The sequence below is a fragment of the Misgurnus anguillicaudatus genome, chromosome 2 (genome assembly GCF_027580225.2).
Source record: "Misgurnus anguillicaudatus chromosome 2, ASM2758022v2, whole genome shotgun sequence".
Classification (NCBI taxonomy): Eukaryota; Metazoa; Chordata; class Actinopteri; order Cypriniformes; family Cobitidae; genus Misgurnus; species Misgurnus anguillicaudatus.
The window spans coordinates 26,171,420-26,189,628 of record NC_073338.2 but is presented as its reverse complement, the minus strand read 5'-3'; the positions used below and the strand labels follow the sequence as shown (position 1 = coordinate 26,189,628).

The 18,209-nt window shown below is 38.7% G+C and overlaps 1 protein-coding gene across 1 annotated transcript in view; it reads left to right on the top strand.

Annotated features, from left to right (window-relative positions):
- Positions 1 to 18,209, top strand: part of grin3ba (glutamate receptor, ionotropic, N-methyl-D-aspartate 3Ba) — a 60,202-nt gene that overhangs the window by 6,006 nt on the left and 35,987 nt on the right. The window contains exon 2 of the mRNA XM_055202150.2: positions 16,607 to 17,271. Coding sequence (XP_055058125.2) covers positions 16,607 to 17,271 — 665 coding nt within the window. The remainder of the gene's footprint in view (positions 1 to 16,606; positions 17,272 to 18,209) is intronic.

Sequence of the window (18,209 nt, the reverse complement as noted above, 5' to 3'; positions counted from 1 at the left end):
AGATTTTTAAGACTAAATGAAGACTACATTTATTAGCTGGTATATACAAGGTATATCTCGGTATAGATCATGTTATACATTTAGGTGCATGAAAAACATGTAAGGCATAAATAGATAAACTTCTAATGAATACTGTATATTAAAAGTGGTCCCGGGGTGTAGAAGATTAACTGAAAAGATAAACACAAAAACCCCAGACAGTAAATACTGTCAAGACATGTAGCCTACATGGATTTTACTGTCAACTTGTTTATGCAGATTGTATTTGATAAGCTTGATCATGGTTTCTGAATTCAAGGCGCAATGTCAAGAGGGCATTATTGTTGCCCAAAGTAGCCTACATTTATATGATGTGCCAACCTCTCCGCTCGCGGGTTTCCTTTGACTTCGGTTAAAACTGTGAAGTGTGCATTCAGGTATGCGCTATGAATCTCTCTCCGCTCTTGCCCAGAGAGTGTGCAATGCATACACTTTAAATCTCTTCAATCAGTTTCATGCAATTGTTTTATCTTTCCTGAAGTGTGCGTGTATGCGCTCAGACTGTGTCCCGTGCATTCGCAAATCCGTCAGTGCTCGTGCTCTCTGTGGTAGCCTAAATAACCCCTACTGTACGTTGCGCTGGGTGCAGGGAGTGCACATGGGAGTTGTTGTTTTCCAGTGTCGCATTACGCATTGTTTATCATTTCACATAACTTTTAAGAAAACTAAAAAATATATATATTCAACCTGCCAAAGTGGCCAGTAGTAGGATTGGCTGTCTTACCCGCCACAGCGGAAATCTACCCGCATTTGACGGGTTGGCAGGTGTTAATGTCAAGCCCTGAATATCACCCATTTCTGCAAGCAACCTGTACATTTTCTTTTTAAAGCACCTTGTGTGCATCGTTTACAGTAATAGTCACAGAGGTGGTCTGCAATAGATCTCCTTCTCTCATTCACTACATTGCTATGCACGCATGCATACACACCTCCACCTATTCCCAGCCCCTAACAATGGTGATCATCAGTGCATCGCTCAATTGTCCACGGCCTGGATCGCTTCATTACAGAAGCTGAGGGTGTAAATAAAGTGTGAAATGCCTGGAGGAGATGGTCTGTAATCTCCCACATGTGCAGGGCTGAGATAAGCCCAGATGGGCCACTAAGGTCTCTGAGAGTAAGTGTGGGAATAAGCAGGGGTGTATCAGGCAGGTGAGAAGGATTGTGCTCCGAGCTGTGCTCATGGGGTCAGGATGGATCAATGTTGCCAGGCACTATAGCCTACGGCACCCAAGCACACTCATAGGGTTTATTAAACATCTGTGTATGCGGTTTAATGCCATATGGATTTGGGTTAATGCCCACATGCTTAAGCCGAGAATGCTCTGACCCATCAAAACGAACTGGACAAGTAAGGGACATGTTTGGATACTCTGCACTGGTGTACATTTCCAAACTTATTTTTTTGGTGCACCTGCAAAAATATTAAAGCTTAATTGAATTTTGGATGTACATTTCCACTTACTGATAGCGATCAACATGCTGTGGCCTGGCGTAATCTACCCAGTCTCACGTAGATGCGTATAAATAGCATGCAGCGTAAAAATCGTGCAATACATAGGCCAAATTCCACTTTGGCCTGCATATGATATGCCAGTCCTTCCCATTCACTTAAATGGCGCATCTTTTTTGTTGTTTTATTTATTGGTTTCTCAATTTTTTCAGTTTTTTAAACCATTTTCGCAGGGCTGGCCCGAGGCATAAGCGAACTAAGCGGCTGCTTAGGGCCCCGTGGCCACCAGGGGGCCCCCGATCGTTTTTTACAATTAAATAACTTATACAAGTAATATAAATGAATGAATGTATGTGTCATACTGTAGTCCATTAACATACATTTGAGGAATAGAGGACTAAAAAACAACATAACGTTTTTATGCTGCACCGTTTGTAAGTCGTCCTCCGTCTGTGTGCGTGCGCGCTTAAGTGCACTCAGTAGTGGACACATGTGGAGACGCATTTCAGCAAAGCAAAAAAAAAAGCAAGCGAACATAAAATCATTCTGTTCTTGACAGGGCACATACAAACAAAATGATCTCCACAGTACTCTTTTTCCAATAAAACATTTGTTTATGTCTTAGGTTTATGTATAGATTAGGCAGAAACCAGGTCTGTGCTTCTCTTAAAGAGACAGTAACCTCAATTAACCTACTTAAGTCTGTGTCATTAATGTGAATCAAACAATCCCAGACAATGAGAAAATCACTTTTGTAGCTCTAAAAAATAATAATTGTATTTAATTAATACAATAAAGACAGCGTTATGATTCATTTGATTTGATTTCTGAACCTAATGCTAATTTTAGACCTTACTTAATGTGCAACTTTGTTCTTTTTATAAATTTTTGTAATTTCTTTATTTTTTTATTAAAAAGGGTGGTGGGAGGGGGCCCCCCAAACAAATTCTGCTTAGGGCCCCTAAGAGGCTCGGGCCGGCACTGCATTTTCGCTTGGGTTTAGGGTTAGATTTAAGATTTGCTTAAGGAGGTTATTTAATATACAGGTTTCTCCATGTTTTTCTCTATTTTTAAGCCATGGTCGCTTGGAGTTGGGGTTAGAATTGGGGTTTGGGTTAGGATGTCATTTTCTATATAACAAAAAGTTGTTCTAACCCTAAACCCAAGCCACAATGGTGAAAAAAGCAAAAAAAAAAAAAAAAAGAGAAACCAATAAATAAAATGACAAAAGATGCGCCGTTTAAGTGAATGGGAAGGACCGGCACATCACATGCACGCCAAAGTGGAATTTGGCGTATTGTACGATTTTTACAATTCGTGCTATTTATACACATCTCCGTGAGACTGGGTTGGGCGTAATTTATGACTCTTTCCTAGCCGTTCCCACTTTATAGGCTATGTGCTATATGCACTCCAACCCTTTTTAATATTAGGTGAACTTTAATCCCGGCTGATCTCTCAATAAAACACAATCGAATTTTCCCTCTGCTCCGATCTCAGTTCTCACTAAATAGTGTACAGCGCGTCTCACAAAATGATTCACGCTGCCTTTCAAATCTCACCACAGAGATGATTCATTGTTTTGATTTTGGCACTTGGCAGCTTAATGGTGGCCAAGCGGAGACCGGCATGCATTTCATTCCAATAATATCTCTCCGGAGTTCCTAATTTTTGTTTCGGAATGACTGTTGTTGCCATCTTTATTGGCCTGATACTTCACTTCAGATTTTTAATTGTTTTTCTCATAGCAAAACAATAAAAAGCCGGTTTATCTTTCTGTTGTTCAGATCGCAAGACCCTTTATGTTTTTTAAATCAATTTTCTTATGAAGAATCCGCTCAGTCGCTTGGCACTGGGTGAAGCCTATATCTAAATCTGCAATCTAGCTGCTTCTCGGCTGCTTTTATGATAAAGCTGGTGGAGAAAACAAAAGAGAGAGCGAGAGAGAAAGAGAGAGAGGGGAACGTCTGTTCATCTTGGCATGGGACCCACAAACAGCATCTAAGAATGGGAAGGAGATTTGCATAAGCGGGTATTACAGTTTAGCACTATGGATATGCTACTTTTGATGCAAGTTCCCTCTGTGTGTCAGTGTCTCTCTGTAACTCATTTTTCATCTCTTCTACCATCATTTTTTTTATTTCCATTACTTTTGTCTTATCTCTTTTTCTCTGGCGAGTATGTTTCAATTATCTTCCCTACTTCTCCGATAGGACAGAAAAAGACTTTGGATAACAAGGGAGAAGATGGGTCGAGCGTTCCCATCATGCAGCGTGTGTGAGGCACGTACAGTAAATGCAGCTTTGATGCTTATTTATGACTGATGCACTTTAAGCACTTTCTGATCATAGCAGTCTCATACCCATCTGCACAAAAAATGACTCCGCTTCAGTTAAGCTGCAAGCCAGGGATTTTTCACTTTCTGAAGGAGCGATTCTGCCTTAATTAACCCGAATGTTGATTTATAAAACACGGTCATCACTTTTAACACCTCCAGAACTTTTAGATCCTCATATAAAACTTATTTGAGTTCAGCCCATTTTTTAATTTTTGGAGTAAATTGGAGTAACAGCTGCAGTTTTAGGATTTATTAAACTCGTCAAAGCCTTTATTGTTTTGAATGCCAGTTGTAAAGTAGTAAAATAAGAAATAAACAGTCACAGATTTCAATAAAGCGAAAATCCATCTGCTTTGTCGCAGCAGTAAAACTCGTCTTTCTCGCCGACTTTCACCTGCAGATTCATTTATATCCTCCTTCATTTCCTTAGATGAAAATTAATTCCCCAGTCTTGTAATGCATCTCAAGGTGGGTCAAACTTTGAATGTTATTGCAGTTACAGTGCAATATGGAGCCTGTCGCTGAATATCCGCTCAACGGTACGTGTAGATATGCAGAGACAGCCATGTGGAAGTGTTTATTCAGCTCTGTCACACTCACTTACTGTTGCCTCCGTGTTGCTGATGATTGCAGACATTGTGCTGAATTACCTTTTGCGCCCCCCTGCACCTTTAGCGAGGTTGCCCAGCCCCTTTAACACACATTGCTTGGCTATCAGAATTCTTGTTAACTTTCATCTTTTCTTCCTGTTTCCCAATCGCTGTTTCAAAAGACTACACAAACATGACCTGGATTGCCTTGACATCTGCAACAATGTTGTTTTTGTCCCCTGTATAGATGAAACGATGTGAACGGACATCAGCTGCAACTGCACACAGTCATTAATAATGATGAGTGATTTTACAGCGTTTTATAATGAATCAGTCACTCATAAGAAAGCAATGGAGTTTAGATGCCGTGCATTAGAATAATAAGATAAACTATATTGCTGAAGAAATGATCTTTTGGTATGGACTTGGAGTCCCTTTATATATCCATCTTGGCCTTGAAAGCTCATCGGTATGCGCAGTTAATGTCTTTGCTTTAAGTAAACATTAGTCACAGTTAGGAATTCACTTTACAGTTAGGTATTGATTTTGTATTTGACTTGAAATTATAAGAGGTTACATTATCTTTCTTACCTTTCAGAGAGTCTGTTTCATGTAATGAAAACAGTGTTGGTGATGCAAACATTATAAACAAACATATAACATAAAAGACTAGACTTAGCATGGCCGCTATAAACATAGGTAACATGTACATAGGGATGCACCAATGTTTGGCAACTGAAACTGAACCAACATCCAAAAATAGGGGAAATAAAGCATTTTCACTGTTCATAACAATAACGTTATATATAATAGCAACCAGCATAAGAGGTGTGCACACTTTATAAATGCAGCAAATATGTTGGCAGTGTGAAAACATTTTAAAATTGCTATTTTTAGTCATTTTATCCCTAATTGTACTATAATTGTAAAACATTGTATTTAAAAGATCTGCATGACGATTCTTTAAAGGGGACATTTCACAAGACTTTTTTAAGATGTATCTTCAGTGTCTCCAGAGTACGTATGTGAAGCTTCAGCTCAAAATACAAAAATGTGCTGTTTTGGGTGTGTCCTTTTAAATGCAAATGAGCTGCTCACTGCACTAAATGGCAGGGCCATGGTTGGATAGTGCAGATTAAGGGGCGGTATTATCCCCTTCTGACATCACAAAGGGAGCCAAATTTCAATGATCTATTTTTTCACATGCTTGCAGAGAATGGTTTACCAAAACTAAGTTACTGGGTTGATCTTTTTCACAATTTCTAGGTTGATAGAAGCACTGGGTACCCAATTATAGCACTTAAATATGGAAAAAAAACAAATTTTCATGATATGTCCCCTTCAAGTTTATATTCTGGTTTGGGATGAATGACTAAATGATGACTGATGTGTTCCTGTACTGTAACTGTGGGTTCACACCAAATGCGAGTTCAACGATTTGCGCAAGTAGATTACATACAAAATCAATGCAAAGACGCGATCAAACGCGTCCTCGCATGGGGCGATGCGAATGCTGCGATATGGGCGGCGCATTTCCCGCGAAAACATGTGCTATTTGCCTTAAACGCGTCTTTGCCCAAGTTGAGAATATTTAACTTGAGCGAACAATTCCCATTACACAAAGTTAAATCCCGCGAGTAATCTAGAGCGAGTAAAGCGATACCCTGCGTTCACACCAGCCGTGGTAGAGGCATCAAGCGCGAGTGATTTCAATGTTAAGTCAATGTGAAGACGCGTTGATGCGCGTCTGGAGGTCTCGCAGCTCGAATGAGGCATTTAGCGTGGTGTGGTAGATGCGATTCCTTCTCATTCGCACGTCTAGTTCACGCGAATGGCGCGAGTAGAAAAATTTGAACTTTGGCTGAAAAACGTGCCGCCTTAACCAATCAGGAGCTTGCTCAAGTAGTGACGTGATTACAGGAAGCGAGCGGAGTCACAGAAACCTATGGAAGGCCCTCCCATGGCACGAATTTCTGCGTGAATGTCTCGATGCCTAGAATTTCACGGGCGGCTTTCACGCGCAAATGAAGCGAGTAAACTCAAAATGTTCAAGCGGCAAACTAGACGCGGTAGACGCAATTTTGATGCATCAAACGCAGCTGGTGTGAACCCACGGTAACTCCTTTAGCTCAGTTGGTAAAGCATTGTGTTAGCAGTGCAAAGGTCATGGGTTTGATTCTTCACTGTCAGAAAAAATTGTCTAAATATGGTCTCAAGCTGTCAGTGGGGCAGTAATATTTATAAAAGTCTTAATATGTACCATTTAGGTACAGATACTGTTTGTATACGTTGGTACCAATACTGTATGTACCTTTGAAGTACTACTATGCACTTTTTAGGTGCAAAAAAGTACTTTTTGAAAGGGTACCACCCAAGTGGAAGCAAATGGGAGCATTTTTTTTTTAATTTTTCCTAACAGTGTAGGGAACCCACAAACTGCTAAAATACCGTATGTGTACAGTATAGCTTCAACGCACTGTAATTCACTTAAATAAAAAATAAATAAAATCATCTGCTAAACGGATTATTGCAGGGATTTTATTTGTGGGGGAATTAATTTCCACAAGTTTTTCAAAATTCCTAAAAATCATCTCACTTCTTTTTTAAATTCAGATGATATTTTCTTTGGCCTGTTGACAACATCCCAAAAAGCTGTTATCTTGTTGGATTACAGACCAACCCCACATTCTCATCTCGCATGCCCTGTTCTGGGACTGTGTGTGTGTGTACTTTGCCTACAGCCACCAACCACAGGCCTTCATCTTGACTCTGTCTAATATATTTCAGCCCACCAGCAGTCTGTGTTTCTGGCATCCCATCCTCCTGGGAGGACTGGGGCCTGCTGCGTTCACACATCGATTCCAAAATGTTATTCTTTTTGAGCAGGGACCATGTAAATGTCAAGCAAAACTTGAAAAAGGAAGATTGATCCAAGCATGAAATCATCATTATCTGCAAAGCACAGACCAGTAGTCTCTGGATTTTGGGGATTTCAATGAGGACAACAGTGAGGTGCTGTTGCTCTTTTCGAACTGAGGAACTGGAAAAGGAGCTTAAAAGTAGCTGTTGTAAACCTAAAAAGCTCAGTTTCTCTAATTTGTGGCTATTGTAAGACGCTTATGCAATACAGACATGAAGAAACAAGAAATGATACTTTGCTGAATTCTCCTGTAATTACTTTGCTCTGTCATTATTTAATTAGCTTTATATCCAAACATACATTACTTTACTTTTAATATGGAACACAAAATGAGGTATTATGCAAAACGTAAAGGACTAACAGTACAAAGATCTAAGCAAACAGGGATGGGCTGGGATAGTTAGTGTGTGTGCATATCCATTAAAAATAATAATAAAGATGTATAGAAGATAAAATAATGAAGTTATTTATTTAAATTAATGCATTTAATCCAAAGCGACTTAGAGTGCATTCAAGCTATGCATTTTTAATGTGTTTTCTTGGGAATCGAACCCATAAACTGCTAACACAATGCTCTACCAACTGAGCTGCAAGAATACCTTCAGTCTGACTTAATAATCACATCAGCAACTAACATGTAGCATTATGTCTCCGGTTAGGCTGCATAGGGTTACTAAAATGATAAATTTACCCTCAAGTTAATTAAACATTTTTTAAATATTAATATATAATTAATCATCAGCCTGTCATTAATCCGGGGAGAAATGATGTGTCATGCATCATATATTAAGATCCTTTCTCTAAACCACCATGAAGCAGGCCGACCTCTGAACGTTTTTCCGGCCCGTCTTTGAATCTGATAACATATTTCAGTGAAGTCATTTTTGCATAAAATTTGAGAAGATTACTCTGCTCGTGATGTCCTTTGCACATTTTAAATGCTATCAGTCAACATTCTCAAAGCAGATTTGCATATGAAGTGTGTAGATGAGGCCGAGCACATGCCACGCTACACATAGAGAGGATTTCAGTTTTAGCATGAGTGCGGATGGCAGCTGCTTGTTGAGGAAAATGCAGTGATACTTGTGATTAAGAAGAACGCGGCTCTTTACATTTATTTACATTAAGAAGGATATTTTTAACCCTACTTCAACATGTACAAGAACTGGATTTAGGGCAAAATGTTAGTTTGAACAGATTGATCCTTATAGACGATCTTCCTTTGGGAAGATTTACATGGATAGTTCACCCAAAAATGATTTTTTTTCATTATTTACTCACCCTCAAGTTGTTCCAAACCTTTATACATTTTTGTTGAACACTAGTGAAGATATTTTGAGTAATGATTGTAATCAAGCAGTTTTGGAGCATCATTGACTTGGTAGGAAAAATACTACTATAGAAGTTAATGATGCTCCAAACCGTTTGGTTAAAAACATTATTCAAAATATCATCCTTTGTGTTTGTCAGATTTATTTATTTAACAAATAAAAATAAGGTCGGCATGATTTCGTGATATAGTCACGTATTTTTTTATTCTTTTTTCGTGCTATTATCACGCATTTTTCATGATCGTATAACGAATTCCTGTTTTCGTATGATTATTACGTATTGGTTACTCAACAGCATTTTCCTATTTTTAAACCATTGTCGCTTCGGTTTAGGGTTAGATTTGGTGCTTGCATTAGAATGCCACCTTATATATTGGTTTATATTATTTTATTTATTTTTTTATATGTCGCCTGGCGCTAGGGTTAGAGTTGGGTTTGGTTAGGGATGTCTTTTTATGCGACAATGGTAAGAAAATAGACAAAACAGTTGAGTGACCAATACGTGATAATCACACGAAAACAGGAATTCGTTATACGATCACGAAAAAACATGAAAATTCGTGATAGTAGCACGAAAAAAGAATAAAAAAATACGTGACTACAGTATATAACGAAATTTCGTGAGACTGGGCTGGATTTCACCAAGTAAAATGTGATCCTGGACCAACATTTTAATCAAAGATACCCCAACCTACCCTTAACTCAAACTAGAGGTCTTCACGGGTCCACTTAGATCCGAAAACCCGAGATCTGACCCGAGACCCGATCGGGTTCGGGTCTAAAAGTTTCACATGTGCCTCGGACACGGGTCGGGTACAATAATAGTGGCATCGGGTCTCGAACTCTCTCGCCTGTGTGCGTCAATGTCCTTTTCAAACCTCTCATCTGTTTACCAAGAGCGCTTGCGACATTGTGTGGTTGTCGGAAGGTTCATTTTCGTTGAGACAAACATGTCAGTCAATTATAAATGTACATTTTAGCGGTTACGTTGGTGTCGTCGTCAGATAACAAAGTAAAACGAATGGAGCAGCTCGCCAAATTGGTTGCAAGGCCACCGGAGTTTCTTTCTGTCTGACTGCTGCGCGTGGGTCTGCAGAATGAACACACGTCAGTGCCGTTAACATTCGGTTCCAGTCGGGTTAAAAAAAAATTTCACTAGTTCGGGTCGGACTCGGGTCTAATTTTCTCGGGTTTGTCTCGGGTCGGGTCTTTCTTTAAAATTTTTTTATTTCTGCACGTCGGGGTCGGGTATGAAGTGATTTGGGTCATTTCGGGTCGGGTACATTTCTTTGGACCCGAGAAGACCTCTAACTCAAACCCTAACCATTTTTAAACCCTCAAATTAGTGTGAAATAATAGTTTGAGGAGTATTTCTAAAAAGCCACTAACCCAATCCTAAACCTTAATCTAACATGCACACTAATCTTAATCCTGCAATCTGATTGGTTAATGAAAATGTTGATTCACGACCAACAATGGTGTTGATCCAGGATCACATCTTACTTGGTGAAATCACGTTCACCTAACATGCACCTTCTTCAGCGATCTTGCGTCCTTGTGTTCTCGCTTTACGTCATCATTAACCGTCGAAGTTTAATTCCAATTCTCAAGAACACAAGTACAAAGGACGCACGAAAATACCCGGATGTGTTCTTGATATTGAGGATGCATCGAGTGCAGACTTGCGCGCTGAAATCTGGGGAGGTCAGGTGACCAACAGGAAGATCGCACACTTCTCAATTCTCACAAGTGCGTTCTGTGTTCTCGCGACCTTCTGAGTTGTTCTTTCAAGGTCGCTTGGCAAGACCAATCTCCGTGAGAATGCAAGTCCGTTCTTTGCATTCTTGGAATTGAGAAACAGTCATTAGCTGTGTTAACGATCTTTTTTAGCTCACTGTTTGACGTCACAGGCCAGTGGAAAAGCAGTTCATTTCCAACTGAGGCTGAGGTCTCCTCTGGCAGTCAAGCCACTAATAGCATTCAAAACTGTTGAAAAGTTCATATTAACCTCTTCTTATCGACTGACATAACAAAAGTCAATTAAGTTGCCAATGTTTGGGGGTGCAGCAGGAACGTATAATTAGATTTTAATTACACATCTATTTTGTCTTTAGATAATTATTTTGATAACTCTTCTGAAGGCGTTCCGTTATTCATAAGGATAATAGGTTGTAAATTATTATCGATGACCTACTTTCTGTTAGGTAACTTTTATCTTCAACATTTTCAAGATAAGAACAAAAAATTACAATATAAATCATTTTCTAAACTTTTTTCATTATAATCTAAAACTGCTGGATGAGTTTCAACTCAAGGACAAACCCAGCCATTGGGTTAAATTAACAATGAAACTATTTTTATTTGACTCAATGCAATGGGTAAACAACAGCATACACTATCAGAAAAAAGGTACAAAAGTTGTCACTGGGAAAATACTTTTTAAATAAGTCCTAATATGGACCATTTTTCTATCCTATTGAAGAAGGGATGACCTAAGACAGAACATAACAGATGCCAAGCATTTACCTTGAGTACAGCATTAAACTTCAGGTCCACAAGGATTATCCCTGAATTAGTGTACTGTAACTTCTTTTAAAAAGCCACTGCACATGAATATGCATGAGACATTGTAAAGTTCACTTATGAATATTTGAAATAGTGTTTCTATTGTAATTTCCAGGAGTGCAGCGTTTTTCCTGATTTCATTTGCAGGTTCTATTTAATGAAAACCTAATAGATAAAGCTTTAGAATAATGCAATATTCTTAATAATAAATCAAACTAATGTCCAAAGATCTGGTTAAACTCCATGTTTGCTTGTGTAACAGTTTGTTTACAGCTTCACCAGGACAGAATATGTTTAAGATACACTACTGGTAAATTTGGACAGGGCCATGGTAAATCACCTCATCCATAAACTCACATATCCCAAATGGGTTTCATTTTCAATATTACTTTATCGCCCGGTGGGATTGTATCGTGCTGCATGACTCACAAGGCCTAATGTAGGAGATCATTCCAATTCCTATGTGAAGTGTAAAAAAATTATTTTTGTTTCAAAGCCCCAGACACCTCATTACGGTGCTGTTTTCTGTCCCACGGTGTTATGAATTTATGAGCACTCCTTTCACTCACAGAATGGGACATTTTTTGTGCCATTGTATTAGGGTCACTGTGAAGCAAACAAGATTTGGAAATGTTATCAAGAGTAATAACAAGTCAGAGTATAGACAGCTACCATTTAATAACGCAGGAATGTTATTATACTGTGGACACAAACTGGGCACAGCAGTACACAAAGGACAGTGATATAGTGACATGCGCAAAAAGGTAACAAGCAGCAGTAACAAGAAATACCCTGACTTTTCGTCCTTGGAAAGGAAAAACAATCGCAGTTGGTGCAAAGTAATCAAAATGCAGTTTCTTAAAGTGCTGAGCATTGAGTTTCATAGCTTCAATTTCCTGTTTCATCATTAAACCAAAGATCTGATTCCTGTGCAACATATGCAAAGTTAAGATAAGGAAATTTCAGTGTAGTCGTAGCTTTTGTCAAAAATCATTTTCACTTTTCTGATCTCGGCGCAAAAGAAATTATTAACCCTCTGATGCATGAATTATTAAATCGTGGTAGGAAAAATGTTTAAAGTGTTTCATTTTCCATCCGAGTAAGATTATAATCACTTCTTATCTTGTTTCTTTTTTGATGTATTTTGAAATGACACATCTGTCCACAGTAGTAATAAAGGGCTGTAAAGCAATTTTTAGGGAAGTAAAAGTGCCATTTTTAAATATTAACTTACAATATTTTTATGAATGCATAAAATAACATTCTTTAATAAATTATGAGCTGAGTAGAAACCTTCTCAGATTATATCAGTATTTGAGATGCTTGAAATATTAAAGAAAAGTTACAGTCATGTTCAAACACAGCCTTACTGTTGACAAATTCACAAGCATTTGGTGTGTTTAGAGATATGAAAAATTTATAAATGAAATGTAGGCTTAATTGCGATATCGAAATACCTTATGGTATATCTTATCTTATTACACGGAACTCAAAAATGCTTGATTCTGATTGGCAAGTCGCTAAATTTTAAGGTTTGTTATTCCGAGATAACTGCCTGAAACGAATGACGCCATAACCAGGATTCTGCAAATTATTTTGATGGATACGGTTTAATATTACCAATATGTCTTTCAAGCACATATATGACATTATATTAACAAATGATTGAACTAAATAGTGTGTTCATGACATCTGAACGTGTAATTTAAAAAAAGAAAATAAACAGGTTTTCCTCACGGAAAGTCTGCATTTGTTAAAAATGCGCAAATAAAATATTTAAATCAATATTTAATGTTCTTTACCTTACTTATGAGGTAAATAGCCATGTAATAAGCGAAATAATATACAGGCAGCAGAGGTTGTTATCATAAAATAAGCCCATTCAAAGTAATACAAGACCCTCCGCTTCGTATCGTGTCCTGATCACACTGTCTGGGCTTATTTCTGCGATACAACCTGCTGCCTGTACACTATGCTTTACATATATCACTGCGTTTCAGTGCTACAGCCAAGCCACTTTGTGCAACCCATCTTATCCCACTACACTGTATATGTCAAATCAACAAGTTAAACAGCTTCAATTAAGTATTTATAAGTTTATCAACTATTCACATGTCAAAACTTAAAGTAGATTTAATAATTGACTTGCAAAACCAAGTTGTTTGAACTTCATGCTGCATTTTTTTACAGTGTATGCGACCCAAAAGTGGGTCTTGACTCCCAACCCGCAGTTTGAAAAACTCTGACTTAAATCATCTAATAAAAACCATTTTAGTTCCCTAAAGAATCTTTCAGACAAAGGTTCTTCAAAAGACCATTTCTTTCTCACTTTTCTCCATTACAAAGGATCTTTTGTAAAAAAAGAAAGGTCATGCGGATGTAAAAGGGTCTTTGTAGAACCAAATAGCCTAAAATGGTTCTTCAATGGCATTGTACATCTTCATTTTTAAAGGGGACATTTCACAAGACTTTTTTAAAATGTAAAATAAATCTTCGGTGTCCCCAGAGTACATATGTGAAGTTTTAGCTCAAAATACCATATAGATAATTTATTATAGCATGTTAAAATTGGCACTTTGTAGGTGTGAAAAAATGTGCCGTTTTAGGTGTGTCCTTTTAAATGCAAATGAGCTGATCTCTGCACTAAATGGCAGTGCTGTAGTTGGATAGTGCAGATTAAGGGGCAGCATTATCCTTATCTGACATCACAAGGGGAGCCACATTTCAATGAGCTATTTTTTCACATGCTTGCAGAGAATGGTTTACCAAAACTAAGTTACTAGCTTGATCTTTTTCACATTTTCTAGGTAGAAATAGATGCACGGGGAACCCAATAATAGAGTGGGTAATGGTTTAAGTTAACATTACACCTTCATGCTATGGCTTTTAAAAATCTGTCCACTGTAGTAGGTGTAGTTCATAATTTTTAATGCACATTTTTTTATATTTAGATTTTATGCATTTGGCACAGGCTTTAATCCAAAGTGTCTTGCAGTGCGTTACAAGCAATATAAGATCACTTTTCCCTTGTTTTTAATTATTCTAGTACATCAGTTATTGTAAGCAGTGCACTGACATTGATGGTAATATAGAGATTAAAGAGCTGCCATCTCTCCACTTATCAGATGCTAAAGCCAGTCTCTAGTACAGCTTTAGACACTGGGTGTTACACGTTTGTCAGACAAGCTTATATATAATGACGTGGTTAACTGAATACAGAAGAGACGCCACTCAATATACATGGCACATATTAAGGCATCACTTTCAAGCCACATGAAGGATAACTATGCCGTTCATCTCTCAAACAAACCGCTCGTTTTTTTCTAGCCTAATTTACATAATAGCCTACACACATGAATCGCTCTTCAAATCACAATACCCCAAATCATCCATATGTATAATGCTAAACTGCACAAATCACTTCTTTATCCCCACACCGTCCTTTTCAGATTCCCCTCAGTCCCCCAAAGAGAGCCTCGGTTTCATTCTGTAATTAGACGTTTGGTTTTTGCAAGACCGCATAAACGCTTTGAAATTATTCAGATGTGTTCGTAAATCTTGCCTGATTCCCACAGGGGGTTTGTCTTAATTGGGTTACTGTCATTCTTAATGGAGAGGAAACCGTATTGATGTACCTTTCTCTCACATTTCTCTCAACCACCGCATTTTTCTGCTCGAAATATTCCGAGTCAGAATTTTATGTCATCTACTAGATAAGCAGTTTTCTTCACGGCATTAAAGCACTTTGGCACAGCATTATGAAGGTGTAAAGATTATATCAAAGTTGATTACGGCGTAGTAATAACAAAGCTGAATCAGCGCTCTGTTTTCATTACGTGAATAATTAAATGCAAAGGAAATGAAGTGAACCATTATTCTAAGATTAGTTATGAATAAGTTGCCTTACAAGCTCATCAGCTATCGGAGCAGATATCACATTGGGTTTCTACAAGGGCTTAGCAGTCTGGTTTAGAAAGATAGACTAAGTAATTTCCAATTTCGCAGCTCTATTATGGTTTGCTTACGCACCTGGTGCAATGGAAGAGTGACAGATGGACCCAGCTCGCTCTGTTTTTACACGCGCACAATAATTTGATGGGAAACCTACAGTATGGGCAAGTTTGCACAGTATTGATGAAATGTTACCGTGTAGTAGTCCAAGCATTTATGAGCTGTCAATTAAAAATAATGCATTTATTTGCTCCGGACACCAACACAGGTTCGGGAAATTACCTGCAAACTGGAAAGTGGAAATGGATGTGTTTAGCAGAACCCGCAGGGCTTCGGTAGCAGACAGCAAATCAAACCATTCATGCTGCTCTGACCGTGTCAGCTAGTTGGATCCATTTGGACGTGAAATGTTCCTACTGGGTGCATGTATTGTTTGGATGAGCAGGTGTTTTTGGATCGATTGAGCATTCACGTATAAGGTGTTTGTTTGTTTGTCTGCTTGTCTTTCATATGGCAATGTGTGGATATACCTTGGAAATAATAGATAAGTCCTTAAAATTCTTATCAGAGCTCCCATACGAACACAACCTTTTGTCTATTTCTATTTTTTAAACCATTTTCCAATTCTTTTGTTTCAGTCGAGCAGAACTTTAATGGCAAATTGAAACAAACGCACACTGTATTTTTATCGTTCGCCGCATGCATTTGTAGAAGGTTGTGCGGTGAGTGATGGGGAAAGTCACAGGGACACGTGTCGGAGCTGCTACCCCGGCAGTAATGTTATTCCAGTCACACAGGTTTTAACTTTGCGTAGGGACTCTGCAGTTCTGTGGCCCCTGCTGTTTGCTCACAGTCTCCCACCAGGTTCAAACACTTCCTCTTTCCCTCAGAACAGCCGAACGTCCCATCTTTTTTCTTACGGCGCATTCATGCACGCCCCCCTGTCAGTACGCATCAAAAACAACCAAGTGATGTCCAGGAGCTATTCCAGAGGCATCTCATTTTGTTTCTCGTACTAGTAAATCGTGACCGGTTTTGATGCCGGTTGTTTCCGCGAGAGCTGTCAGCCTGTTTTCTGGTGTATTTTTCATTCAAATGATTCCAATGTTCCATTAATCTCCATTATTGCAGTGCTTGCATAAAAGAAGTATTGTTTTCAGTATTCTTGAGTATGAAGTCAAAATGAGTTCAGCAAGTAAAATATTTTTCTATTTGCCTATGAGGCAGCTTGGGGAGACGCAAGTCACAGGAGATGTAACACCCTGCCCGGATTTTCCTCTTACTTATTCAAAATTATAGTCATTAAGGAATCCAATAAGCACTTGCAGCCCGAGGATGTCATTATTCTGTGGTTGGGTTTACTTTTGTTTTGATGAGTCAGGAATGAGACCTAACTGTGTTTGTCTTCTCTGGGTTCAGAACCGGTTTCACCTGCAGATGATGACACGCACGCCCCCCTCTGGACTTGCGGAGCTGCTATTAGCGGTGCTGCTGAAGGGGGGCTGGCAGGGCGGGGCTGCCACTCTTTGTCCGGAAGGTGGCGACACGGGCATGCTGAAAGAGTTGGAACGACTGGGTCATCTGGGATTGGATGGAGCCCACCACTGGCATCTTTGGGAGACCCTCAACCTCTCCAAATTAGAAGCAACAACTACAGAAGAAGGAAAGACACAATTAAGAGAAGAAAAAGTGATGGAGCTTCTCTCTCAGCTCCTTAGCAGGACCCCTTCTGCTCCAGCGTCCTCCATGGTTCTTTTTAGCTCTGACCCGCAATGTACGGCCACCGTGCTGCGGAGCGCACATCAGCTTAGCTTTGCGTTGCCGCCAATGCAGTGGATCATGGGATACCCACTTAGTCTGGAGTCTCTACACTCCATTGGCTCTCCACTTGGTCTTTTGGCTTATGGGGAGGTGAATCGCAAGCCATTAAACTTTTACATAAGGGATACCCTACAGCTGATTGGCAGGGCTGTCTATGCTGCCACAATGGTGAGACCGGACCTGGCACTTATCCAGAACATGGTCAACTGCTTTGACAAACCTAACAAACATGAGTTGCCCTCCTCTGGACAGTATCTAGCCAGGTAAGCTAAGCATGTTGTTGTATATTATTTTCCAGTGCTGCGTAGTAGTGTTTCTAAAAGTATAACAGTAGCATACTGAAAAAAGTGTAGTGCCACTAATATGAATTCAGTTCTTACTGTATATGGATGAGTTATTGGCAACAATGGAGCTGAAGATTGCAGAATTGGACATTACCAAATGTTCTTATTTTCATGAATTCATTTAGCAGAGGCTTTTACCTGAAGCGAATTATAAAGAGAGCATTTAATATTTTGTCAGAGAGCTACGAATAAGTGTAATCTTCAAAACCATGTTTATAAGCAGGAGTTGAAGCTAGGAAAGATGAAGAACATACAGAATTTAGAGTAAAAGATAGTTTTTTTTAAAGTAAACAGAGTTAGACTGGAAAAGTTGACAGTTAGAGGTTAGTACAAGGTGTGTTTTGGGTTGTTTCTTCACTTTCAGAGAAAGGTATACAAGGTATTGTCACTGAGGTGGTACTTTTTCAAAAAGTACACTTTGTACCTAAAATGTGCATATTGGTACCTGAACGCTACATATTGGTACCTTAGAGGTACATACTGGTACCTCAAAGGTACTAATCTGTATCAAAATGGTGCATTAGGATCTTTGGTGACACTTTACTTGAAGGGGTGTTCATAAGACTGACATGACACCCTCATAATCATTACATTTTATGCACATTTATGACAACTGTCATTAAGTGTCATTTGTTCAAATATGCCATTTTTAATGCAAAGATGACATTCTTTGAAATGTCTTTTTTATGACTACTTGACATAAACCAATACATCATAACTTGTCATAAATCTGTCATAAACATGACATAGCAGAATAATTATCAAACTTAAGAAACTACCTAGCTTTATGGGTTAACATTACATTAAATTGTCATTTAAATGTCATTAAGTGTTAATACTATGTTTTAAATACCATA